General features: G+C 41.4%; 1 protein-coding gene and 1 pseudogene across 3 annotated transcripts in view; one reads left to right on the forward strand and one right to left on the reverse strand.

Annotated features, from left to right (window-relative positions):
- The window catches only part of TTBK2 (tau tubulin kinase 2), a 165,570-nt gene that overhangs the window by 72,167 nt on the left and 65,609 nt on the right, over positions 1 to 27,794 (forward strand). For all 3 annotated transcript variants that reach the window (XM_019442415.2, XM_019442417.2, XM_019442418.2), the window contains 2 exons: positions 1,587 to 1,727; positions 3,214 to 3,318. In XM_019442415.2, coding sequence (XP_019297960.1) covers positions 1,587 to 1,727; positions 3,214 to 3,318 — 246 coding nt within the window. The remainder of the gene's footprint in view (positions 1 to 1,586; positions 1,728 to 3,213; positions 3,319 to 27,794) is intronic.
- On the reverse strand, positions 24,081 to 24,617 carry LOC109262562 (60S ribosomal protein L17-like; annotated as a pseudogene).

The raw sequence follows: 27,794 nt of genomic DNA on the forward strand, positions 1-27,794 counted from the left end.
GGTATTCTCATGGATTGTAAAACTCATTGTTCTAGATTGTCACTTATTTTACATTTGCTGAGATGTAGAGAACAATAAATTCACCTAACATTTAAAAAATAATAATAAAGATAACTACCAATTTATGTTATGAGAAAACTGCATTTTTAAAGAAGATATGAAGTATGAAAGACTCCTGACTTTCCTGTAATTTTTCAATTCTTTTATTACTTAAGTGCTATTTAGTATTTTTTTTTTATTAAAAAAATTTTTTTTATTAGGTAAACTCTATCCCCAGTGTGGGTCTTGAACTCATGACTCTGAGATCAAGAGTCGCATGTTCTGACTGAGCCAGCCAGGCACTCCTACTATTTTGTTTTAAATGGTACTCAAGTAATTTAAGAATTTATTACTTTTTCAAAAGTGAATCAACTGTCTTTAGATGAAGTGATGGTATTAGTGGTATTAATCCCAAGCATATACTACAAAGTTTTGAGAATAGAGAGATTGGGATGTTTAAATTCCCTCGTGATGAAGGAGCCAGTTTCCATTCTTTGGGTGGTAGAACTATAGCAACTGTAGCCCTACTCTTCTCATCAAATTACTGGTTTGTTACCTAGGCAACAGAGAACTTTGTGGGTGGAGCAGTACTATGAAGTGAAAAAAAAAAAAACCCACAACTTTGAATTCAAACAGGTTTAGATTTGAAAAACAACTTTATCTTAATAGGTTAACATTGTTTAAACTTTCTGAGCCTCATTTTCTTCACCTGTTACACCTATTTTAGGTGGCTGTAAAATGCAATCAGGAATGTAACACATCTGGCACAGGCTAGATACATTCACTGCTTTTATTTATTGCTATAAATTATTGAGTGTTTGCTTCATGTTATTTTTGTTCATAATAACAGTAATTAGCATTTACTGAGTACCTACTGTGTGCCAGGCAGTATTCTAAACACTTTACATGTATCTTGTTTAATTCTCTTCATTTTATAAGGAAACCGTGACACAGAAAAATCAAGTAGTTTGTATAGGAATATGTTTGTATAGGAATATGTAATGAAGAATTACTGTTCTGGTACATGTATTTTGTATATTTAGACTACATTTTGTTATGGCATGAAAGACAAGTGGAAACACAACGATGACTCAAAGACACAGTATGTTCAAAAACTTCTGGTTATTCTTAAATTTGTCTGAAACATTCATGTATTTTAATGGAATCTCTTCTCTTTTTTTATTTTTAAAAATTTTTAAAATTTACATCCAAGTTAATTAGCATATAGTGCAACAATGATTTCAGGAGTAGATTCCTTAATGCCTCTTACCTGTTTAGCCCACCCCCCCCAAAACCCCTCCAGTAACCCTCTGTTTGTTCTCCATATTTAAGAGTCTCTTATGTTTTGTCCCCCTCCCTGTTTTTATATTATTTTTGCTTCCCTTCCCTTGTGTTCATTAGAATCTCTTCTTTTGAATGAGAGGGTCGCGATTTGGGTAAAATCCTTGCTCTTTCTGTCAAAACATTTTTAATAGTAAATGAATAACTCCCCAGTCTTCTCTTACAACATAGTACCATATTTGACATTGTTGATTTGGTTTTCACAGGGTCGGAATCTGGCAGATCTACGCCGTAGCCAGTCCCGGGGCACATTCACCATTAGCACTACTCTTAGGCTGGGGAGACAGATTCTGGAGTCTATTGAGAGCATCCATTCCGTGGGATTCTTGCACCGAGACATCAAACCAGTAAGGGACCTTTTCAAGTCAGAGCATAGACTGAGTTTGCTTTGTACTCTTCATCTGATGATGGGACACAATAAATTATAATTGTAGCTTTCTGTGTTTGCTTTCTATTATTAAACACAAGGTAATATTTTAATTTAACTAGAAGCAAAATGTAACTTGCCTCTTAATTTTTTTTTTAAAGTTATAATTACACACTACCACTTAAATTCAAGAGCTTTTCTCATACAATGAAAATGTTGCTTGCAGCCAAATTAAAAATTATTAATGCTTGACTATTATTATGTGTGCGGACATTCCTAGTTACTTAACCTTACACCTCAATTGGTAGTTAGTCTTTAGATTTTTTTTTCCTGATACTGTCTAAAAATATATACATATGTTGCTTTTAGATATTGACATTGTGTTCTTTGAACTATTTCTCAAGTGACAAATTGTACTTACAAGAAACCATCAGTTGTGAAGGACCTTATTATTTTTTTTCTGAGTGCTGCAGTGGCAATATATAGTATTTTTTTCAATTCTGTTTTTCTTAGAAATTGTCACTTCCATAACTGAAATATGCTTTTATTTTTCCTTCTTGGTTTTTTTTTTTTTTTTTTTTTTTTTTTTTTTTATTACTCACAAGGGGAAATGATCCATTTCTGGTATACTGTATTTACTATAAATATACCATGTGTTGGTTAGTGCAGTTGAAAATTACACCCTTCTGTTGCTACATGATTTCTAAAATTAAATGGTTTACATGAAAATGCCAACTAAAATTAACATTAGTAGAGTCAGGCTTAACGTAATGTAGATTTCTTCTCCTCTTATTTCTGTGCGAAGCTAAATGTCACTACTTGAGAATCATGGTGACTGAATGCTCCTTAAATGGAACAGTCTTTTAAAATAAAAGCTAACAATTCTGTAGCAATTTTGCTTTTTCCTTTATAAATTCCCTTTTTGCATACCATCTTTGCAAGTCTGTGCTTATTTAACATTACATTTACTTTTTTAAGGAAAGAATGCAAAGTTTATTTTCCTTAAGTCTGTTTGGAAATGTTTCCTTAAATTGAATTTTAATTTTGTACTTAGTGAAATTCAGCGTTATGATGCTTATAGGAAATTCATTTAAATTCCTCGCCATGTATTAAAATTTGCTCACTCCTGGTTCTTCCCATGTTAAAAAGGAAGAATTGGACTGTCTTTAAAGCACTGACTTAGATTAGAATTTCAAGGAATTTAGAGTTCCACTTAAGTCAGTGTTGTGTTGTATGTAACTTTATACTGTCAGTTAGATTCTTTGTTGCTCAAAGTTACCTGATCCTGGGCACTCATAAAATCCACAATGAGATTGTGTATTAATATCCAGCAAAAATCATTGATTGGAATAGTATATTTGGGACGTATGTATTATATAGAGGTTAAATTGAAGAGTTAAAGTATAGGAAGGATAAGATGTAAATATAAGTTTTATAAGAATATATTTCCTTCTCTGCTTTTCTAGTCAAACTTCGCCATGGGTCGCTTTCCTAGTACATGTAGGAAATGTTACATGCTTGATTTTGGCTTGGCTCGACAATTTACCAATTCCTGTGGTGACGTCAGACCAGTAAGATTTTTCATATTATTATTAAATATTTAAGAATTAACCTATTATTTATAGTACCACTTTTTAAAAAAAAAAAGAAATACAAATTATATATAGAATGGATGTCATTCAAAAAGTAGTATATAGAATTTATCATTAAATATAGGATAGAGGTAATTAATTTTATTACTGAAAGTTGTGGCTTTAAAAAAAGTACATTAAAAACATTTTAAAAATTAAAAAAAAAAAACTTAAAAAGTACATGAGACACAGGTTTAGAATGGATTTGTGGTAAGAACACATGTTGGCCCTTTAGGATCAGGGGCCTTTTTTGCAATCTGAGGCTCTTTCTATATCCTACAGTTCTTCTGTTTTTGTTATTGTACATTTCATATCCAGAATTTACATTTGGTTCTTTTAAAAAAAAATTGTCTTTATTGATATTCTCTGTTTGATACGATGTTGTTGTCACACTTTCCTTACTTTGCTTTGGTTCTGTGCACGTATTTATAATGGCTGTTTTAAAATCTTTTAAGTCCAGCATCTACTCACTGTCAGAGGCAGTTTCTATTGCCTGTTTTCCCATGTATGGGTTATACTTTCCTGTTTCTTTGATTTCTTACATTTTTTTTTCTTTGTTGTTGGAAACTGAACATTTTAGATAATATCTTCTAGTAGTTTCAGATACTGGTCCTCCTTTCTAAGGCTTGTTATTGTTATTTTGCTTGTTTATTTGTTGGGTGAATGACTGGATTTGTTTTAGTGAAGGCTGTTCTCCCTGCCTCCACCCCCCAACCCCTTTTCCCCAACACTCAGTATTAAGTCTGTTGTTGTTCTGGGTCATTCTGCCTACAGTCACCCTGGAATGACAGTGGTATTGGTAGGGCTGTCTTCTATACTTTCTGACCACACCCAGTTTTTAAGCTCCACTAATTGCTGGCTGATTGCTCTATTGTTTATAATAGTGCCCTGGGGCATAAATTCCTCCACAAAGGAATCTAATCAAATTGTGGCTCCTAAAATGGAATAGTTTCTGAGGTCAGAATTTGTATTTGTCTGAGCCCAGGAGTCCTCCTCCCAGATGTCTCATTCCCCTGGTTCTTTCTCACTTGGCCAGCCTGTAGCCTAGGCTCTATCTTCATTAGATCCATGAATCTCTTCCCATTTTTCTACACCACAACCTTCAGTATTTTTGAGAAATGTCTTCAGTTTAAACTTCACTGTTGCAAATGAAATAAGTTCCTTTGGGAAGAGGTATTTTTTTCATGCCTTTCTCCTGCCCCTGATATGCCCCGATTCGAGAGACCCCCTGAAAACAAACCACCAGAGTCCAGAGTCAAAGCCAAGCGGCAAGGGTCGTTTATTGCAGGTTCGAACCCGGTGCTCCGCGCACTCTTTGCCGGTGACGCAAAAGGCCCCGAGCAAGGATCTTACAGCTTCTTTTATAGACAGGCACAAACAAGTTAGGGATTTTTTTTGAGGTTACAGAGCTGTTATAGGTTGACATTTAAATTTGAACGCTCAGCAGAACTTGATTGGTTCCCGCCTTTATTTCAAACCATTCAGCAGAACTTGATTGGTTCCCGCCTTTATGTCAGACTGCGACCGGGTGCGCCCTGGCTGGTTTCAGAAGGGGGGGGGGGGGGAAGGAAAGATCATTTCTTTGCAGTTGTGAGTACACCTGGTAATTTTTCTCTTAGCCTCTCATTGCCCCCTCTCTTTGGTGCCTTAAGAGCCAATCTTGGATCTTATGTGTCTGACTCAAATGTTTCGGTAATGACGGGTTGGTATTGGGTCCTAAGGACCATCAGTTGGATCGTGTTAACTCGGTCTTTGATAAAGGCAACTAGTTTATTAATAATATAAGGCCCGAGGGTGAGGAGGAGAAGGAGGAGTATAAGGGGCCCCGCTAGAGCAGAAAGCAGGGTGGCTAGCCATGGGGACTGATTGAACCAAGACTCAAACCAGCCTTGTTGTTGTTCTCATTCATGCTTCCGTTTGGCCAGGCCTTCTCTAACCTTAGCCATGGACTCTCGGACTACTCTGGTGTGGTCAGCATAAAAACAACATTCTTCTCTTAAGGCTGCACATAAACCTCCCTGTTGGAGGAAGACTAGATCTAGCCCCCTTCGGTTCTGTAGGACCACTTCAGAAAAGGAGGTCAGAGATTTTTCGAGGTGCGAGATTGAGTCCTCAAGTCTGGCTATATCCTCATCAATGGCTGTCCTTAGGCTATTGAACCCTCGGTGCTGAATGGCTAGTGATGAGATCCCTGTCCCTGCCCCTATGGCACCGAGGCCAAATAAGGTGGCCAAGGTTATGGCCGTAAAGCGTTCCCGTTTTGTTCTTATTGACTCTCTTGCTTCCGTCCCTTCTGTCCACAGATCATATATAACATTTTCTCGGTGGTAAAGAACCCTTGGAAATATTAATATCATGATACAATATTCGGGTGACAAATTAAAAACATCCCTGCTAACACATGGGGTGAGCCCTGTCTTAGAACAAATCCACCAGCTGTCAGGAGCTGGAATCATCCATTTAGATTCACCTATAGGGCGACTAGTCTGGGCACAGAGCTGGATATGGCTAGAGGGGACCTTTCCTATACAAGTCCCACTGCCAGTGACCGCTTGCAGTGTGAGGCTGGGGCCCTTTCGATTCCACTTGCAAGCTGCTGGCGAATCTTCGTCTGACTGTGAAAAAGGGGCAGCTAGTCCTACGGCTTCGTAGAAGGGGGAGTTTATATCATAACAGCCAGCAGGCCCTTGTTGCCTCAGGGTCCGATCGGTTTAAGGCCTCATACGCTGCTGTTAGCAATTTCCATAGGGAGTCTATACCTTCTGGGATAGCCTCGTCTCTTTTTTTCCTTAATTTTTTTAATACCTGATTTGGCCCTACCGGTTGTACATGAGGGGAGACTTTTAATTTTATTTGAATGGCAGCCCCAAAGAGGGGATATTGATATAAGTAGAGTCCCCAAGTGAGTCCTAAGATCCACCGCCTGTCCTTTTTTCCCTCCTCTGTAAATCTCACACGAATAAGGTTACAGTTTTCATCATACCTGGTGCGGCTACATGGTTGGACATAGGACATTTCAATAAATTGGGGTTTTACTTCCCACTTCCATTCCCCATCATTGGAGGTGACACAACTCCAGGCTGTGCAATAGAGGTTTTCAAACCCCCCACGTGTGTGCCTCATTGCCCCCGTCCTAAATCCCGGACATGCATAAAATCCATTTCTACTTATTGATACCCTCCTTTGCAGTTGCCTCCATTTACCTCCTTCCATTTCTTTTAATGGACTAATTTTTTCTAAATTAAAATATAAATCTGGCCACCAGGTATTTAATGGGGCAGTTCCTAGGGTTTTGTTGTAGACTTCATGAGTCTCTAAATTAGTAATTTCCCATGTCAAATTATAGGGGTCAGGGGAGTTTGAATTTACAGACAGAATTTGCAGAACAATCAAGAGAAGGGTAAGTACCATAGTTACAGCTCAGTCCGTGGGCGGCGTAGAGTCAATTTCAAAGGATTGTCCTTAGTCCGATCAACAGTCCAGGTTGTCTTTGAAGGTCCGATGAGGTCTGAGAACGGGTCCACTGGTTTGGCGTGGGCGAAATGGATCCAGGTGGCGATTCCGTCTGCTTTGATGGCAGTAGGCGTTGTCAGGATGACCTGGAAAGGTCCTTTCCACCTGGGCTCCAGAGTTCCCTGTCGATGACGTTTGACGAGGACCCAATCCCCTGGCCGGAATTGATGTGGAATAGGTGGGGGTCCAGTCTCATAGAGTTCTTTTAATTTGGGCCATACATCTTCATGGACCCTCTGCAAGGCTTGTAGGGAGAACAAGAATTCAAGACTATTATCGTTCTCTGCTTTGATAAGGTTATCTTTTAGGTTAGGGATGATGGGGGGTGGTCTACCATGTATTATTTCATAGGGTGTGAGTCCCAGTTTGTATGGGGAATTACGCACCCTTGAACAGAGTGTAGGGGAGAAGGACCACCCAATTAGCGCCAGTCACCATGGTCAATTTGGTTAGGGTCTCCTTTAATGTTCTGTTCATTCTCTCTACCTGTCCTGAGCTTTGGGGTCGGTATGCACAATGTAATTTCCAGTCAGCCCCAAGTATGGAAGCCAGTCCCTGACTTACCTTAGAGACGAATGCAGGCCCATTGTCTGACCCTATCATTACTGGAAAACCATACCTGGGCAGGATTTCTTCTAGGATCTTTTTGGCTACAATCTGCGCCGTTTCATTCTTGGTTGGAAAGGCTTCAGTCCATCCTGAAAAGGTATCTACAAAAACTAGCAAATACTTATATATTTTCCTGGCTTTACCTCAGTGAAATCTACTTCCCAATAGGTCCCCGGTCTGCTCCCTCTTTATCTTACCCCTGTTGTCTGAGGATTGCTACTCGCATTGTTGAGTTGGCACACTGTACATTTAGTGACTACTTGATCGACCTTATCAGAGACATTTCTGATTTTTAGTCCAGTCTGTCTCAGTAAGTCCAACATTCGCCGGGAACCTAAGTGGGTGCTGCAATGGATCTGCTCTAGAACTTGCCATCCTAGTTTATCTGGGAGTATAATGCTGCTTTTAGAGTCTCTCCACCAGCCATCTTTGATTCGGGTCATAGGAAGTTTGCTCATCCATTGAATGTCACTTTCTGAATACTCAGGGCTGGGGGGCAATTCCCGGGGTCCGGGGTCTGGCAGCTGTTGGGTCAGCAATTGCACTGGGGGCCGAGCTATGTTTTTTTGCAGTCTGATCGGCCAAATTGTTGCCCCGGGAAATTGGGTCGGTTGTCTTCTGGTGTCCTGGGCAATGTACAATTGCTAGCTTTTTGGGTTCCCATAAGGCTGCTAGCAGGGCTAGAATCTCTTCTTTATTTCTGATGTCTTTCCCTTCAGCTGTGAGGAGCCCCCGTTCTCTGTATATCGCCCCATGTACATGAGCGGTGGCAAAGGCATATCGGCTATCAGTGTACACGGTTAGCTTCCAGTCTCTTCCTAACTTTAGGGCCTGGGTTAAGGCTATTAGCTCAGCCTTCTGGGCCGAGGTTCCGGGAGGTAAAGCTTCTGCCCACACCACCTTGGTCTCTGAAGTCACGGCCGCCCCCGCATACCTTTGTCCTTGGTGAAGGAAGCTGCTTCCGTCGGTAAACCAGATGGCGTCCGCATCCGATAATGGTTGGTCCTGCAAGTCCTCCCGGCCCCCTTTGCCCTGTCGGGGCAGCTCACGCCAAGGCCAAGTCGCGCGCGGGGCTGTGCCCCGGGGATGTGTGCCCTGGCGGCGGCCCATGGGACGCCGCCGCGTTGCCCGCCGCTGCGCGGGCCGCGGCCCCGCCCCCGCTCCCCGCTGGTGTTCCCCCGGTTGGAAATGAATTTGGGCCCCCATTTTGGTAAGCAGATCCCTCCCCAACAGGGGGCAGGGGCTGTCAGGAATGACCAGGAAGGAGTGGGTTACCTTCCCAGTTCCTAAGTCCACAGTCCTCTGAGTTGTCCAGGGGTACTTCTTTATTCCGGTGGCCCCTTGTACCCAGGATGATTTTTCAGATACTTTTCCATGGGGCTTGACCAGAACTGAGTGCTGTGCCCCGGTATCAACTAGGAACTGGACCGGGGTCCCCTCCACTTGCAACGTTACCCTAGTTCGGGGAGGGGATCCGAACCCTGTCCTCCCTATTCTGTATCTTGGGTAAACAGTATGGGGGCTATTTTAGGCTGCCACTGCCCTTGGCTGGGGCGGGGTTGTTTCTTCTTGGGGCATTCTCGTATCCAATGGCCTTTCTCTTTACAATAGATGCATTGATCTTTATCTAAGTGCTGCCTGGGAGGGCAGCATTGTTTGAATGCCTTCTGGGGGTGGCTGTTCTTTCTGGACTATAGCGGCCAGGACTTTAGTCATTTTCTCTGTGGCTTTGATCTGTCTCTCTTCTGGGGCGTCCCTGTTGTTATAGACCCATTGTGCTACACGGAGTAGATCCCGGATCTGTTTACCTTCTAAATCCTCTAGCCTTTGGAGTTTCCTTTTAATGTCAGGAGCTGCTTGATTTACAAAGGACATAACGACTGCAGCCTGGTTCTCAGGGACTTCTGGATCCATGGGGGTAAACTGCCTAAAGGCTTCCATTAATCTCTCTAAGTAAGCAGCTGGACTCTCTGCCTTTCCCTGTACAACCGAATTTACCTTAGCCAAATTGGTGGGCTTGCGAGCTGCAGCCCGGAGACCGGCCATTAGAGTCTGGCGATAAAGGAGTAGCCTTCCCCTACCTTCTGCCGTGTTGTAGTCCCATTCATCCTGTGGAGTCCTGGTTAGGGGGAAAGCCGCATTAATGAGGTCAGGGTTAGATGTCGGCCGACCGTCTTCTCCGGGAACCAGCTTTCTTGCTTCTAATTGGATCCTCTCTCGCTCCTCTGTAGTGAACAGGATGCGGAGGAGCTGCTGACAGTTGTCCCAGGTGGGCTGGTGGGTGAACATGACACTGTCTAAAAGAGCTATTAGATCTTTAGGGTTATCAGAGAATCGAGCGTTCTGCGTTTTCCAGTTGTAAAGGTCACTGGTGGAAAAGGGCCAGTACTGGAGTTGGGGGTTGCCTGTTTCATCGGGGGGTCCTATTTCCCGCAGGGGTAGGGCCACAGTGGAGTCGGGGAGGCGAGAGTTTGGCTCACACTGGGTGCGCCCGTGGGTTCGACTGGCTGGCCCCTCGTGGTTGGTTACATTTTCAATGGGGCTCGGCGCGACTGCTGCCTCCCGTCCTCCTGGTTCCGGCGCAGCTGCCGCTTCCCGTCCTCCCGGTTCCCCTAGGGGGGCAACTAGCGGGGCGACTGGTGGGGCAGCTGCCGCGGGCAGGGCCTGGGGTGCAAGGGGAGGGGGATGATAGGTTGGAGGGTCTAGGGATAGTAGGTCCTGTCTATCGGGCAATATGGGATACAAGGGCACAGCTGGCGTCCTTGATTTTGGGGGGGACCTGCAGGCCGCATGGCAAGGACCTTACACGTTCTTGAGGATAGGAAGGGGGCTAACCAAGGGGGTGGATTTTCCACTAAATTCCGCCATACAAGAATGTATGGAATCTGATCCGGGTGCCCCTCGCGACCTGGTAGAAAAATCTTTGATTTCACCTTAACAATCATAGGGAGGCAGAAAGTTCCTTCGGCCGGCCATCCAACGCCGAAGGTTGGCCATTCGGAGCGGCAGAGGGTTATTAATTTTCCCCGCCGGATGTCTAAACTCAAATTTTGTCCTCTGGTTCTAACATCCCTGAAGTTAGCAATGAAGAGAGAAAGAGGAGTGCTTTGAGATTGGCCCATCTATATCCTGGAGGTGGAGGAAAGGATTAAAAGGAGAAACAGTAAAGTTATGAGGATTTCTGGCTGGGCCAGGCCAGGTCACCTGTGAAAGAGAAGGAGTTTAACACTTAAAGGTTATAGAATAGAGAACACAACACTTAACACAACACTTAGATCGCTAGCGCGTTTCAGGTGTCTGCCACCCGACCAGAAAAATTCCGATGGGCCCTAAAAGGTGCCCCAGACGGGTGCCAGTGGACGTCTCCTACTGGACCTGACCGACTGCCCTATAGCGCGTCCGCCAGGGCCGTGTCAGTCACTGATACAGATCCCGCGCGGGAGAGCCAGAAACGAACAGAAAAACAGAAACGGACAGAGCCGGCTCACTTACCGATCGGTCTCAGGGACGACCCATTGACTTGGGGTCTGGTGGGTTTTGGGGGCATCCCAGACGAGCCCCCAAATGATATGCCCCGATTCGAGAGACCGCCCGAAAACAAACCACCAGAGTCCAGAGTCAAAGCCAAGCGGCAAGGGTCGTTTATTGCAGGTTCGAACCCGGTGCTCCGCGCACTCTTTGCCGGTGACGCAAAAGGCCCCGAGCAAGGATCTTACAGCTTCTTTTATAGACAGGCACAAACAAGTTAGGGATTTTTTTGAGGTTACAGAGCTGTTATAGGTTGACATTTAAATTTGAACGCTCAGCAGAACTTGATTGGTTCCTGCCTTTATTTCAAACCATTCAGCAGAACTTGATTGGTTCCCGCCTTTATGTCAGACTGCGACCGGGTGCACCCTGGCTGGTTTCAGAAGGGGGGGGGGCAGGGGAAGGAAAGATCATTTCTTTGCAGTTGTGAGTACACCTCGTAATTTTTCTCTTAGCCTCTCACCCCCAGGCAAAATCTCTGAGCCAGGGCTCTAGAGTTGGGGGTGAGGACTATGCTGAGCTTCTGAGTAACATCGTTATTTTTTAGGAGCTGAGCCCTAGGGTTGAGATGGGGGCAGTAGGCTGAGATCTCTGTCTCTCCTGCCATGGAAGCACTGCTTCCTGAGCCAGGAGAGGGCTGTTGGGCCCCCAGTATTCGCAACACATTCCTACCCAAGGTAGAGCCTCCATTCCATGAGTGGAAGCTGGGTGCAAGAAAGGAACTGTACTTCTCTGTCCACACTTAACCTGGATTAGCTTCCTCAGCAACAAACAGCTGGAAGAAGCTGAGAAATGCTGAAGTCCTGCTCCTATGGGAAGAAAGCCCTCTGGCTGGGAACTGAGAAAGGATGGAGTCTGGTGTCCTTGGTTGCAACAGTCTAGAGTGGAACCACCCTCTCTGCTCTGGAAGAGGGGAGGGAAGGAGTGGTTTTGGTGCAAGTACCGTAGACTCTAGCCTTTTTTACTTAATTTTCAGTTTTCTTGAATAGATGTTTCTTCATTCATTATTTGCTCTAAGGACCATTTTCAGAAGATTTAGCTGTTTTTAAAATAATTTTCACCAGTTTTACTGGGAATCAGGTCAGTGTGTTGCAGGATTTTTTATTTACCTCAATACCTGGATTTGTTGTCTCACCACTTTGAAGAATGAAGAGGAGGACACAAAGTGACCAGCAGGCAAAAGGTTATTAGAGTATAAGATTAGAAAGTAAGAGTAGTATGAAAGCTCTCTTTACAGAAAGGGACCATTTGAAAGTGAATGCCAGCCGACTATTGGCAAGGGTCCTTGTTTTATAAGGTTTTGGTTAGCTTTCCCCTTCCCCCTGTTCCCCCACCCTTATTGGCTTGATAGTTCTAGGTGCTGGGTGGTCCATTTCTGATTGTCTCTATTCTATTGTATGAGGGGTGGCTATTGGTCATAGTTAGGTCTTTTGTCAAATTCCTAAGGGAAACCTGGGGGGGGAGTAGATGGTGTCTGTTACACTCTTAAGTGGAACCTTACTGGTGAGGGGGTTTGCTGTGATCAGACACTCCTAGAATTGTTCCAAATATGCATTTTTCCCCACCCAGGGACTTCAGGTCCTAATCTTTCCCTCTTGCCTACTAATCCTATCTTTTCCTATCATAAGTGGAACTCCTTATAATGTCATCCTTACAGTTCAGTTCTTCTAATATCTCCTCTTTACCTTTAGTTTTGTTTTAACATGGTACTGATTGTGATTTTCATTTCTAGCAAATTAGTTGTATACAAGTTGAAATGCTAATTTTGAATACATTTGCTACACTGAGTATATGCTACTAGAATTGTATACATAAATGTAAATTATATTTAAAATATAGGCACATGAGAATTTACCTGCCTAGAAATTATGAAGAATCTTTTTGAGTTTAATGAAGGTCTTGCATTAATAGATAGCAAAGCAGGTAAAGAATTTAGGTTCTTTGTAGCTTACTAGATTTCAATATATTTCTGTAATCCCATTTCTTTTCCAGATGTCTTTTTTTTTTTTTTTTTTTTTTTTTTTTTAGTTTTTAAACTATTACCAGGTTATTGTTTATTCACACACATAACAGATATTTAATGAGCACATAATGCGTGTGAGGCATGGATCTAGGTGCTGGGACTGTAGTGGTGAACAAGCAGACCAAAATTTGGCTCTTATAGAGGTTATATTTTAGTGGAGAAGACAGATAAACATATACATAATTTTAGGTAGTAGTATATGCTGTAAATAAACACAAAGCAGTATATTGACATAGAGAGTGATGGGCAGTGAGGATAGGAGACTATTTTGGACGTATTAGTTAAAAAAGACTTCTTGGGGCACCTGGGTGGCATAGTCGGTTAAGTGTCAGACTTCCGTTCAGGTCATTATCTCATAGTTCATTGAGTTCGAGCTCCTCTTTGGGCTCTTTGCTGTCAGCGTGGAGCCTGCTTTGGATCCTGCTTTGGATCCTCTGTCCTCCACTCTGTCTGCCCCTCCCCTGTTCACACTTGCACGTGTGCATGTTCTTTCTCTCTCTCTCAAAAATAAACATTAAAAATACATATATATAAAAATATTTTTTAAAAAAAGACTTTTCTGAGGAGGTATTGAGTTTAGAATTGAATGAAGTATGAGAACAATGTGAATTGCCATGTGAATAATCTGGAAAGGGAGTTACAGGCAAAGGGAACAGCAAGTTCAAAAGCCCTGAGGCAGAGTAAGTTTGGTGTGTTCAAGGAAAAGCAGGGAGGCCACTGGAGCTATAGCACAACATAGTGTAGCATGTTGAGGGGTTAAGTGGAGAGGGACGAGGTTTAAGAGGTTGGTTGGCCCTGGATTGTGTATGATTTTGCAAAGAGATGGATTTTATTCCAAACACGATAGGAAGCCTTGGGAAAATTTTGAGCAGGGTTATTGCATACTCTGGTACATGATCTGTCAATAAGGTAACTACATAGTGGAATTATATTTAGTGGTAGATTATATTTAAAACATAGCCATAGGAGAATTTCAATGCCTAGAAATTGTAAGGAGACTGTCTTCAGTTTTATCAGTATTCCTGTGTTAATTAGTATGCATGCAGGAAAGAACTTAGGTTCTATACAGTTTATTGATCTTGAATATAATTTTAGAATCCCATCCCTATTCTATTTTTTTAAAGTAAAATTTTTTTTTAATGTTTACTTATTTTTGAGAGATAGAGAGATACAGAGTGCGAATGGGGAGGGGCAGAGATAGAGGGAGACACAGAATCTAAAACAGGCTCCAGGCTCTGAGCTGTCAGCACAGAGCCAGATGCAGGGCTCGAACCCACGAACTGTGAGATGATGACCCAAGCTGACATTGGATGCTTAACCAACTGAGCCACCTAGGCACCCCTAATTTTTTGTTTTTTAAGTAGGTTCCACACCCATGTGGAGCCCTATGCGGGGCTCAAACTCACGACCCCAAGATTGAGACCTGAGTTGAAATCAAGAATCAGATACTTAACCAACTGAGCCACCCAGGCACCCCTCCCATTTCTGTTCTAAATAATCATTTTTCAATTTTTAGAACATGTGTTTTTTGTTTTTTTATAAAGTCACTCTGGCTGTGAAGAAGAGATCAGAAAGTTATAAGTTAGAAGGCTAATGCCATGGTCCACTGATCATTGATGGTGACTGGGACCTAGGGCATTAGGGTGCTATAATGAAAGTGGTGAGAAATGGTCATATTTAGGATATAGGTTTTGTTTTGTTTTGTTTTGTTTTGTTTTTTTTTTTTGAGAGAAAGTGCAAGCAGGGGAGAGGCAGAGAGAGAGGGAGAGAGAAAGAGAATCTTAAGCAGGCTCCATGCCCAGCACAGAGCCCAAAGAGGCTCTGTCTCATGTCCCATGTCCATGAGATCATGACCTGACCCAAAATCAAGAGACAGACACACAAATCGAGAGTTGGATATTCTCAACTGACTGAGCCATCCAGGTGCCCTTAGGATATATTTTAAAAATGGACTTAACAAAACTTCGTTTTGGATTTGTTGATGTTGGGATGTCAAGGAAAAAGAAGGGTCAAGGTTGATTACTAAATTTAGTCCTGAATGAATGATCATACCAATAACATAATGGGGAAGAAGGATGAAGAGTGGATTTGGTATTCTGTTTTCTAGAAGTTAAGTTTGAGATGCCTCTTGGATTTCAGATGGAAATAACAAGAAGGTGATATGATATAGTAATATATACCTTAAAGGAGAAATCAGGATTGGAGATAATATAAATTTAAGAATCATTTGATTAGGAGTGGGGTTGTAGCTGGGGCTCAGAGTTAAAAGAGCACCTGGCTCTAGGGGTCCCAAACAGGTAAGATTCAGTTACTGGCTGTTGAGAAAAATCCAAAGGCAGAGAGTGGTGGTGAAACAAGAAAGGAATTTATTTCAATAAGGCCAACACCCAGAAGACAATGGACTAAAAAAAAAAAAAAAAAAAAAAAAAAAAAAAAAAAAATCATTTGCTCCCAATATTTAAAAATAAATGGCAGTTTTAAAAAGTGGAATGAGGAGGGAGGGGCCAGCATCACGAAGTAGTAGGAGGATCCGAATTTCCCTCTTCTCCCAGACAAAGAAGTGTTGAAGCCAAAGGACTTTGAATCCCAAGAGTCTGGGAGGAAAAGAAACAGTTGTATTCCCAGGAATCCCCTGGAACAACCTGACTGGCCATAGATGCGTGATTGCGAACTGGGAGAGATAAAATGAATGGAGGGCAGGGATCTGCTTCTGCAGAGAGACAAAAGGAAGAGAAAGAGTGGCTAGGGAAGTATAGGACTGTATCTGGACAAGAGAAAAATCTCAGACCAGGACGGAGAAAGATCAAATCTCTAACTGTGGGGCTTGCTCCAGACGGGGGCTGGCTGGCCGGAATGGCGTACCTGAGGAAAGGGGGAGCCAGCCCCGGGCTCAGTGGCTAGGTCAGGGATGCAGTCCACAGTAGGAGAAAGCAATCCCCTCCCTGGAGTGCTGTGGGACAGGACAAAGCCTGCTTGTTCCCGCCAGCCAGGGACCACATATCGGGTGGCGCAGAGAGGCGCTTCCCCTGTACCGGAACCCGGGGAGCAAGAATTTGAATCCCAGCCAAGTGCCAGGCATAGGAGTTGGGGAAGCGAGACAAACTGCTTCATTTACACCCGTGGCACAGTGAGGATGGCCGAAACAGAGTGGTTTAGGACACCGGGTCTGTGGAGGAGAGACTGGGGGGGGGGGGTCCCCATTTTTCTCCTTAAACCACCAAGGTGAGGCCTCAGGGATCAGACAGCAGGACCCACAGTGGAGGCAAGACCAGCCTACACCAAACCACGCCCCTCCGTGCCGGGTAACTGCATATCTACTGGGGCAGGGTAGACGCTGAGGAACCAGACGGCCCCTCCTCCAGACCTGCCCTGCTGCATTGCCTGGTTTAACGTATGTAGATACATTGTTCCTTCCTTTTCTCTTTCTTATCTCTTCCCTCTAGTCTGGTTACTCTGGTTGTTGGTTTGTTTCAGCAGACATATTTAACCCATTCTCTTGATACCTGTTCCACACCTCCTTCTTTATTCTCCCTTCTCTGTCTTGAATTAAGCTGTATTGTTTCTCTCTGAACAAATTTACCTTCTTTCATTTTTCCCTGCCTTCTTCTTAATTTTCCTTTCTCTCTCTCTGGATTAAGCCATATAGTTTATCTGTCTGGGTAACTTTCTTTTCTTTTTCTTTTTCCCCACCTCCTTCTTTATTTTCCTTTCTCTCTCTCTGGATTAAGCCATATAGTTTCTCTGGTGAATTTTTATTCTTTCTTCCCTTCCCCCGCCTCCCATCATTTCTTTGTACGGAATAAGGCCTCTTTCATCAGCACTGCCTCCACCCTGTGGTTTACTTGTAGCTGGTGTTTCTGTTTTTTTGTTTGTCTTTTTTTGTTTGTGTGTTTGTGTGTTTTTGTTTTCTGTTTGTCTGTTTGTTTTCCTTTCCAGGGCTACTTCAACAAATCAAAGCACACCTGGTGGAAGGTCCAAAGCATCACCACAAGTAGGGAGACAAAGTAACCCAAGTCACAACAACAGACAGCAAGTAATACTCTCCCAAAAACATCTCCTGAAGGGCCACGCCCTGGACAATGTATGACCCCTCTTTAATATAGTAGTGCTTGCAGGAGCAGGGCACATAACAGCTTTTAAAATACATAAGGGACAGAAAACTAGCCAAAATGGTGAAACGGAAGAATTCTCCTCAAAAGAAATTCCAGGAAGAAATGACAGCTAAAGAATTGATCAAAACAGATATAAACAATATAACTGAACAAGAATTGAGAATAATAGTCATAAGATTAATCTCTGGGCTTGAAAAAGCATATAAGACAGCAGAGAATCTATTGCTGCAGAGATCAAGGAACTAAAAAATAGTAATGATAAATTTAAAAATGCTATAAATGAGGTGCAAATTGAAATAGAGGCGGTCACAATGAGGAGAGAAGAAGCAGAGGGGAGAATAGGTGAATTAGAAGATAAAATTACGGAAAAAGAGGAAGCTGAGAAAAAGAGATAAAAAATTCTAGATCACAAGGGGAGAATTAGAGAACTAAGTGATTCAATGAAACGGAACAATATCCGTATCATAGGAGTTCCAGAAGAAGAACAAGAGAGAAAGGGGCCAAAGGTATACTTGAATAAATCATAGTTGAGAACTTCCCCAGTCTGGGGAAGGAAACAAACACTGAAATCCAGGAGGCACAAAGAACTCCCTTCAGATGTAACTTGAATCGATCTTATGCACAGCATGTCATAGTGAAACTGGCAAAATACAAAGATAAAGAGAGAATTCTGAATGCAGCTAGGGATAAACCAGCCTTAACATACAAGGCTAGACACATAAGGGTAGTAGCAGACCTATCTACTGAAACTTGGCAGGCCCAAAAGGAGTGGCAAGAAATTTTCAATGTGATGAACAGGAAAAATATGCAGCCAAGAATCCTTTATCCAGCAAGCCTGTCATTCAGAATAGAAGGAGAGATAAAGGTTTTCCTATACAAACAAAACTGAAGGAATTCATCAGCAATAAACCAGCCCTACAAGAGATCCTACGGGGGACTCTGTGAGTGAAATGTTGCATGGATCACAAAGGACAAGAGACATCACTACAAGTATGAAACCTATAGATAACACAATGACTTTAAACCCATGTCTTTCAATAATAATACTGAGTGTAAATGGACTAAATGCTCCAATCAAAAGACACAGGGTATCAGAATGGATTTAAAAAAAAAGACCCATCTATTTGCTATCTCCACAAGACCCATTTTAGACCTGAGGACACCTTCAGATTGAAAGTGAGGGGATGGATAACCATCTATCATGCTACTGGAAGTCAAAACAAAGCTGGCGTAGCCATACTTATTTCAGACAAACTAGACTTTAAGTTAAAGGTTGTAACAAGAGATGAAGAAGGGCATTATATAGTAATCACAGGGCCTATCCATCAGGAAGAGCTAACAATTATAAATGTCTATGCACCAAATTCAGAAGCACCCAAATATATAAAACAATCACAAACGTAAGCAATCTTATTGGTAAGAATGTGGTAATTGCAGGGGACTTTAATACTCCACCTACAGCAATGGACAGATCATCTAGACAGAAAATCAATAAAGAAACAATGGCCCTGAATGATATACTGGACTAGATGGTCTTGATAGATATATTTAGAACTTCTCATCATAAAGCAGAATATACATTCTTCTCGAGTGCACATGGAACATTCTCCAAGATAGATCACATACTGGGTCACAAAACAGTCCTCAATAAATATAAAAGAATTGAGACCATACCATGCACACGTTGAGATCACAGTGCTATGAAACTTAAAATCAACCATAAGAAAAAGTTTGGAAAGCCTCCAAATGCATGGAGGTTAAAGAACATCCTACTAAAGAACAAATGGGTCAACCAGGCAGTTAAAGAAGAAATTTAAAAAATATATGGAAACAAATTAAAATGAAAACACAACAATCCAAAGCCTTTGGGATGCAGCAAAGGCAGTCCTAAGAGGAAAATACATTGCAATCCAGGCCTATCTCAAGAAACAAGAAAAATCCAAAATACAAAAATCTAATAGCACACCTAAAGGAACTAGAAGCAGAACAGCAAAGACACCCCAAACCCAGCAGAAGAAGAGAAATAATAAAGATCAGGGCAGAAATAAACAATATAGAATAAAACAAACAAACAACAGATCAATGAAACTAAGAGTTGGTTTTTTGAAAAAATAAACAAAATTGATAAACCTCTAGCCAGGCTTCTCGAAAAGAAAAGAGAGAGGACATAAGTAGATAAAATCACGAATGAAAATGGCGTTATTACAACCAATCTCTCAGACATACAAGCAATTTATCAGAGAATACTATGAAAAATTATATGCCAACAAACTGGACGACTGGAAGAAATGGACAAATTCCTAAACACCCACACACTACCAAAACTAAACTGGAAGAAATAGAAAATTTGAACAGACCTATAACTAGTAAAGAAATTGAATCAGTTATCGTAAATCTCCCAACAAATAAGAGCCCTGGACCAGATGGCTTCCCTCAAGAATTCTACCAGACATTTAAAGCAGAGTTAATACCTATCCTTCTCAAGCTGTTCCAAAAAATAGAAATGGAAGGAAAACTTCTGGACTCATTCTATGAAGCCAGCATTACTTTGATTCCCAAGCCAGACAGAGACCCCACAAAAAAGGAGAACTACAGGCCAATATCCCTGATGAACATGGATGCAAAAATTCTCAACAAGGTATCAGCAAATCGAATTCAACAACATATAAAAAGAGTTATTCACCATGATCAAGTGGGATTCATTCCTGGGCTGCAGGGCTGGATCAGTATTCACAAATCAATCAATGTGATACATCACCTTAAGAAAGGGTAAGAACCACGTGATCCTGTCAATAGATGCAGAAAAAGCATTTGACAAAATACAGCATACTTTCTTAATAAAAACCCTCATGAAATTCGGGATAGAAGGAACATACTTAAACATCATAAAAGCCATATATGAAAAGCCCACAGCTAATATCATCCTCAATGGAGAAAAACTGAGAGCTTTTCCCCTGATCAGGAACTCAACAGGGATGTCCACTCTCACCGCTGTTGGTTTTTTTTTTGTTGTTTTTTAAAATTTTTTTTTTAAATGTTTATTTTTGAGACAGAGAGAGACAGAGCATGAATGGGGGAGGGGCAGAGAGAGAGGGAGACACAGAATCGGAAGCAGGCTCCAGGCTCTGAACCATCAGCCCAGAGCCCGACGCGGGGCCCGAACTCACAGACTGTGAGATCATGACCTGAGCCGAAGTCGGCCACTCAACCGACTGAGCCACCCAGGCGCCCCACACCGCTGTTGTTTAACATAGTGTTGGAAGTCCTAGCATAGCAGTCAGACAACAAAATGAAATAAAAGGCATCAAAATTGGCAAAGAAGAAGTCAAACTTTCACGTTTTGCAGATGACATGATACTCTACATGGAAAACCTGAAAGACTCCACCAAAAAACTTCTAGAACTGATACATTAATTCAGCAAATTCGCAGGGTACAAAATCAGTGTACAGAAATCAGTTGTGTTTTTATACACCAATAATGAAGCAACAGAAAGAGAAATCAAGAAATCCATCCCATTTACAATTGCACCAAGAACCATAAAATACCTAGGAATAAACCTAACCAAAGACGTAAAACATCTTTGAAACTGCTGAAAACTATAGAAAGCTTATGAAGGAAGTTGAAGAAGACACAAAGAAATGGAAAAGCATTCCATATGCTTGGGAATGCAAGCTGGTGCAGCCACTCTGGAAAACAGTATGGAGGTTCCTCAAAAAACTAAAAATAGAACTACCCTACAACCCAGCAATTGCACTACTAGGCATTTATCCAAGAGATACAGTGTGCTGTTTCAAAGGGACACATGCACCGCCATGTTTATAGCAGCACTACTAACAATAGCCAAATTATGGAAAGAGCCCAGATATCCATCGATGGATGAATGGATAAAGAAGAAGTGGTATATACATACAATGGAGTATTACTCAGCAATCAAAAAGAATGAAATCTTGCCAGTTGCAACTATGTGGATGGAACTGGAGGGTATTACGCTAAGTGAAATCAGTCAGTCAGAGAAAGACAAAAATCATATGTTTTACTCATATGAGGACTTTAAGAGACAAAACAGATGAACATAAGAGAAGGGAAACAAAAATAGTATAAAAACAGGGAGGGGAACAAAACAGAAGAGATTCATAAATATGGAGAACAAACTGAGGGTTATGGGAGGGGTTGTGGGAGGGAGGATGGAGTAAATGAGCAAGGGGCACTAAGGAATCTACTCCTGAAATCATTGTTGCACTATATGCTAATTTGTATGTAAAATTTTAAAAATAAAAAATTAAATTAAAAAAAAATATCCCATATGCTCATGGATTGGAAGAATAAATATTGTTAAAACGGCAATACTACCCAAAGCAATCTATACATTCAGTGTAATCCCAATCAAAATTGCACCCACATTATGCTCAAAGCTAGAACAAAGAATCCTAAAATTTGTTTGGAACCACAAAAGACCCTGAATAGCCAAAGTAATACTGAAGAAGAAAACCAAAGCGGGAGGCATCACAATGCCAGACCTTAGCCTCTAATACAAAGTTGTAATCATCAAGACAATATGGTATTGGCACAAAAACAGACACATAGACCAGTGGAATAGAATAGAGAACGCAGAATTTGACCCACAAGTATATGGCCAACTAATCTTTGGCAAATCAGGAAAGAGTATCCATTGGAGAAAAGACAGTCTCTTTACAAATGGTGCTAGGAGAACTGGACAGCAACATATAGAAGAATGAAACTAGACCACTTTCTTACACTGTATACAAAAATAAACTCAAAATAGATGAAAAACCTAGATCTGAGACAGAAAACCATCAAAACCCTAGAAGAGAAAGCAGGCAACAACTTCTTTGACCTCAGCTGCAGCAATTTCTTACTTGACACATCTCCAAAGGCAAGGGAATTAAAAGCAAAAATGAACTATTGGGACCTCATCAAGATAAAAAGCTCCTGTACTGCAAAGGAAACAGTCAACAAAACTAAAAGGCAACTGATGGATTGGGGAAAGATATTTGCAAATGAAAATTGGATAAAGGGTTAGTATCCAAAATCTCTAAAGAACTCACCAAACTCCACACCCAAAAAACAAATAATCCAGTGAAGAAATGGGCAGAAGACATGAATAGACACCTCTCTAAAGAAGACATCCAGATGGCCAACAGACACATGAAAGGATGCTCAACTTCACTCATCAGGGAAATGCAAATCAAAGGCACACTGAGATACCACCTCACACTGGTCAGAATGGCTAAAATGAACAAATCAGGAAACTGTAGATGCTGGCAAGGATGTGGAGAAATGGGAACCCTCTTGCACTGTTGGTGGGAATGCAAACTGGTGCAGCTGCTCTGGAAAACAGTGTGGAGGTTCCTCAAAAAATTCAAAGTAGAACTCCATGACCCAGCAATAGCACTGCTAGGAATTTACCTAAGGGGTACAGGAGTGCTGATGCATAGGGGCACATGTACCCCAATGTTTATAGCAGCGCTTTCAACAATAGCCAAATTATGCAAAGAACCTAAATGTTCATCAACTGATGAATGGATAAAGAAGATGTGGTTTATATGTACAATGGAATACTACTTGACAATGTAAGAGAATAAAATCATGCGATTTGCAGCAATGTGGATGCAACTGGAGGGTATTGTGCTAAATGAAATAAGTCAGGGAAAGATATCTTACGATTTCACTCATACGTGGATCTTGAGAAACTTAACACAAGACCACGGATGAAGGGAAGGAGAAAAAATAGAGGGAAGGAGGCAAACCATGAGAGACTCTTAAAAACTGAGAACAAACTGAGGGTTGATGGTGGCTGGGGGAGAGGAGAAAGTGGGTGATGGGCACTGAGGAGGGCCTTTGTTGGAAGGAGTACTGGGTGTTGTATGTAAGCCAATTTGACAATAAATTATATTAAAAAAACAAAGAGATTAAAGGAGAAATATTATATAATCATCAATATAAAAGAAGAAAATGGAATGAGATTCGATGGCTCAGGAGCCCATATAGCTAGATAAAAGTCTGAGCCACTGGTTACTTTGGCAATTGGATGATGAGTAGAAAAGAACTGTGAGGAGCACCAAGGTGGCTTAGTCAGTTGAGGGTCTATTGATTTTAGCCCAGGTTATGAACTCAAATGGTTTGTGGGATGGAGACCTGTGCCCAGCTCTGTGCTGACAGTGTGGAGCCTGCTTGGGATTCTTTTTCTCATCTCTCTCTCTCCCTCCCCTACTTGTGTGCATGCTGTCCCTTGCTTTCTCTCTCAAAATAAACAAATAAACTTAAAAAAAGAGAAAACTATGAGCTAGCCCAGAATAGTGGGAAGGAGAATCAGCCAATGAGGTAGGAGGAAAATCAGGGATGCCTGGGTGGCTCAGTTGGTTGAGTGTCGGACTTCGGCTCAGGTCATGATCTCACGGATTGTGGGTTCAAGCCCCACATCAGGCTCTGTGTTCATAGCTCAGACCCTGGAGCCTACTTTGGATTCTTTGTCTCCCTCTCTCTCTGCCCCTCCCCCATTTGTGCTCTGTCTGTCTCTCTCTCAAAAATAAACATTAAAAAAAGGTTGGGGGGGGGGAGGAAAATCAGTGTGGTATCTTGGGAGTTAAGTGAAGAAAGTGCTTCATATATGTAGGTGGTCATCGCCCACCTGGTGCTGTCCTATCCCGGATGCTACAGATAGGTCAAGTAAGGTGGGAACTGAGAACTGACCTGGATTGGCAAGATGAAACCTTTTTGTGACTTTCATAAGAATAGTTTTGTAGAACAATGAAAACCTAATAGGAGTGAGTTAAAGAGAGGATTGGGGAGAAATAGAGAAAGGGAGTATAGACAATTTTCTGGAGGAGTTTATTTTTTTTAGATTTTTAAATTTTTTTTTGTTTTTACTTTTATTTGCATTTATTTTACGTAGAATTTACTCCCGGGCCGTAGTTTTTATTTCCTCAGTTTCTTCTGGGAAATGCTTTTTTTCCTGTGAAACCTTTTCTGGTTTAGGAACTATTTGCTCTTTTTCAGTAAGGATTATCTCAGTGTGACAGAGAGAGCTCACATATGGGTTAATCTGACCGTGAGCCCTGTAAGTTCTACACCACATCTTGGTGGCTTTGTTCACCTGGGTTTGTTCAATGGCTAGAGGATCTACATCTAAACCCTTAAGTTCACTATTACTCTCCACATTTTTAAGCCTGTGCAGTAAAAATTCCACATTCTTTTTGGGTCACCAACCCTGTGTCCATCCCCACTGTTTGGCCTGGACATACCTACCAACTCCACCAGTATAGTGATGGAATGGCACACATCGCTTCTGCAAAGTGACATCTTTGAGATACTTGGTGGCTTTTTGGATATGCATACCCTTCATGGCCTGGGCAGTTTCACGTGTATTCTTAAAGTGGACATGAAGATTTGTACTTTTTGATTTGCATGATTGTGTAGAGTTTTCTGGATCAAGTGAATAGTGAACCGTTGTCAGAGATCACCTTAGGCCGCTATGGGAAGAGCTGGTTCTTTTTTTTTTTTTTTTTTTTTAAAGAAGAGTGGTAAAACAGGAAAGGGGCTGAAAGGGAAGTAAAATCCTTCCTTAGTTTATTCCTTTTTTTTTTTAATGGCAGTTATTATAGCATGCTTGTGTACTGATGGTAATGCTCTAGGAGACATGAAAAAAAAAATGATATTGTAGGACAGAGGAAAAATAATTCAAGGAGCCACATTCTTGCATAGCCATCAAGGAAAGGAACCTGGACACAAATGATGGGGTTAGCCCATTCTTTAAGAGCAAGAACACTTTATCCATTGTAATTGAGAAAAGGCAGAATTAAGTGGAGACAGATACAGGGAAGCATTTAGGTTTGGTGGTGGGAAGTTGAAGTTCTCTCATTGCTTTTATTTTCTCAGTGCAGAAAGAGGCAAGGCCTTTTGCTGGGAGTGCAGAATGGTGTTGGAGTTTGAGGAGAGAAGAGGACAAGTGAAATAATAGTTACCATGGAAAGGGAGAGAGGGAAACTAGCATCAGCAAAATAGATTGCTGGCCTGTGCTGAAAGCTCATTTGAGTATCACGGCAATTTAAGGGGAGGTTGTCAGGACAGTTGTTTGTTTTTCTCCAGACACCTTTAATTGCTTGTTTAGATTTACAGGTTAGTCTGAGAGTTGGTTTTAACCTGGGTGAGGATCTGGTTTGCCCTGTGAAAGAGCAAGAGGAGAGAGCTGAGAGAACGTTATTGTGGGTGAACATAGTTCAGGCTGTGTGAGGAATGAACTTTCCCTTTATTTACATATCACTAGCTGGTTCCTTTTAAGATTTCAGTAAGATTTTCATAGTTTTCTTTAAGTCTCAAATAAAATTAATTTCATACTTTTTGGATCATGATTATGATTGAAATCATTTTCTCATATTGTTCCACTAATATCAAATCAAAAGTTGCTTTTGTAGATTTGTTTCATGTAGTACAATTTTGTTTAATTTATTCATTCCTTTTAAGAAGCTTAAGTTGAAACACTTAGATTTTCTAGGTATGCTGTCATGTTATCTGCAAAAATCAATATTTTGATTTTGTCTTGCCATATGTGTTCCAGAATGTAAAAAAAAAAATAAATAAAAATTTTAAGGAAGAATATTAAAACATCTGTGGCCTCCATCTATGTTAAGAAATATCTTATTACCACCTTACATCCCACCCCTTTTTTTCCCTCAAGCAGTATGGTCTAATTGAAGCTACTGCGAGGATGGAAATGTTCTGCATCTATACTGATATGGTAACCACTAGCTACATGGCGCTTTTGAGCACTTGAAATGTGGCCAGAGCAAGTGAGGGACTGAATTTTAAATTTCATTTATTTGTTTTCTCTCTGTGTTGTTTTTTATTTGAGAGAGAATGGGGGAGAGGGATGAGGGGGAGAGAGGGAGGGAGTTGAGAGAGAGGGAGGGAGGGAGAGAGAGAGAGGGACAGAGAGAGAGAGAGAGAGAATCAGAGAGAGAGAGAGAATCTTAAGTAGGCTCCATGATCAGCAAGGAGTTTGACACAGGGCCCAATCATCGCATAACCCTGGGATCGTGACCTGAGCTGAAATCAAGAGTCAGACCTCAATGGACTGAGCCACCCAGGTGCCCCTTAAATTTTGTTTAGTTTTAGGTTGCTATTTAATTGGCCATTGCAGCTCTACACATAACCTCCATTCTAAAATTTGTATTAAATCTTCTCTCTTTTGTAGACCTGACAGTACTTGTTTTGGAGTATGGAGCAGATTCAGGGAGCTATTGTAAAATAGTACAGTTGTCATATGGCCTTCACCTAGTTTCTCCTGGTGATAATATCTTACATAATTGTAGTACGTTGTACAAACTAGGAAGGAGATAATGGTATACGATTATCAGCTTAAGTGCAGACCTGACCTGAGTCAGCTTTCACTATTTTTTTTTTTTACACGAGGGAAGAGTGTAAGTGAAACTTTATCACATGTATAGATTTGTACACCCAACACCACAGTCTATGGATACAATACACAATATGTGGACACAATCTATTATATCTATAATCTATTGTATACAATCTATTGTATCCATAGATACACGTATACAGTCTAGGATACAAAACTATTCCATCACCACAAGGAAATTCCCTCAAAACATAAATATAAATTATTTACCATACTTAGTAATAGTATCCTTAGTATAGGACCATCAGAATGCATTACAACGGGAATGATGTATAGTCTCTGTTGCACTACTAGTGAGTTGTTTATATGGTTGCTTTTGAGACCCTCTACTATCTAACTCTACTATTTAACTTTGAGATGTATTAGTTACATTGAATAGGGATGTGTGAGGCACATAGAAGTCCTGAGCTGCGTACATTTACAGTATTCTGTTCCATACAGCTTCAGAGTTGAACTTGTTTACTTAATAATTTGAATCGTCATGTTCATTATTGTTTCTTCCTGATTTGAAGTATGCCTTAATTTCCTCACTCCATCTGGGTCTCATGTTGATCCTTTGTATCTCAACTCTTGCAATGGCTTGTTTTCTTTTCCTGCTTCCTTTCTGCTATTCAGTTGAAACTTCTAGTGCCTAGGGTTATAGTGACCTACTTAACAAAATTTTTAAGAGTCTATTTCTCTGTTAGCACCCCACAATTTCAGCTGTTTTCTTACTTCCATTGGGGGCTATATTACACAGTTCTCCATGCTTTCCACCCACTCTCTGATCTCTTCCCTTTGGTTAGCAATAGGTCTGGGCTCATTTCTCCAGTTCTTCCCTTCTCCTTCTAGATTTATTCTCCCCGGAGCTCATTTTGTCTCTGACGTTCATTCCCTCCTTCACATTCACATTGCTCTGTGCTTGTAGTACTCTTGTGGTTTCTTTGTTTGGATTATTAAAAGAGTTTCCTTGTTGGTCTCCCCACCTCCTCCTTCCAGTCTGTTATTTTTACCTCCAGCAGAGTATACATCCCAAGAACTTTCCTGATCATGTCCCGTCCCTACTTAAAATTTTTTATGAATTCCATTTGCCTGCATGTTATAAACCAAAAACCTTAATATGGCATTCAAGGCCATCCTTAGCCTGATTCCAACCTATATTCCATTATTTTCTCTCACCATTTGCTCCAGCCATATCAGACACTTTGCCTGACA

This window comes from Panthera pardus, unplaced genomic scaffold (genome assembly GCF_024362965.1).
Source record: "Panthera pardus isolate Hobbes unplaced genomic scaffold, ASM2436296v1 HiC_scaffold_24, whole genome shotgun sequence".
Classification (NCBI taxonomy): domain Eukaryota; kingdom Metazoa; phylum Chordata; class Mammalia; order Carnivora; family Felidae; genus Panthera; species Panthera pardus.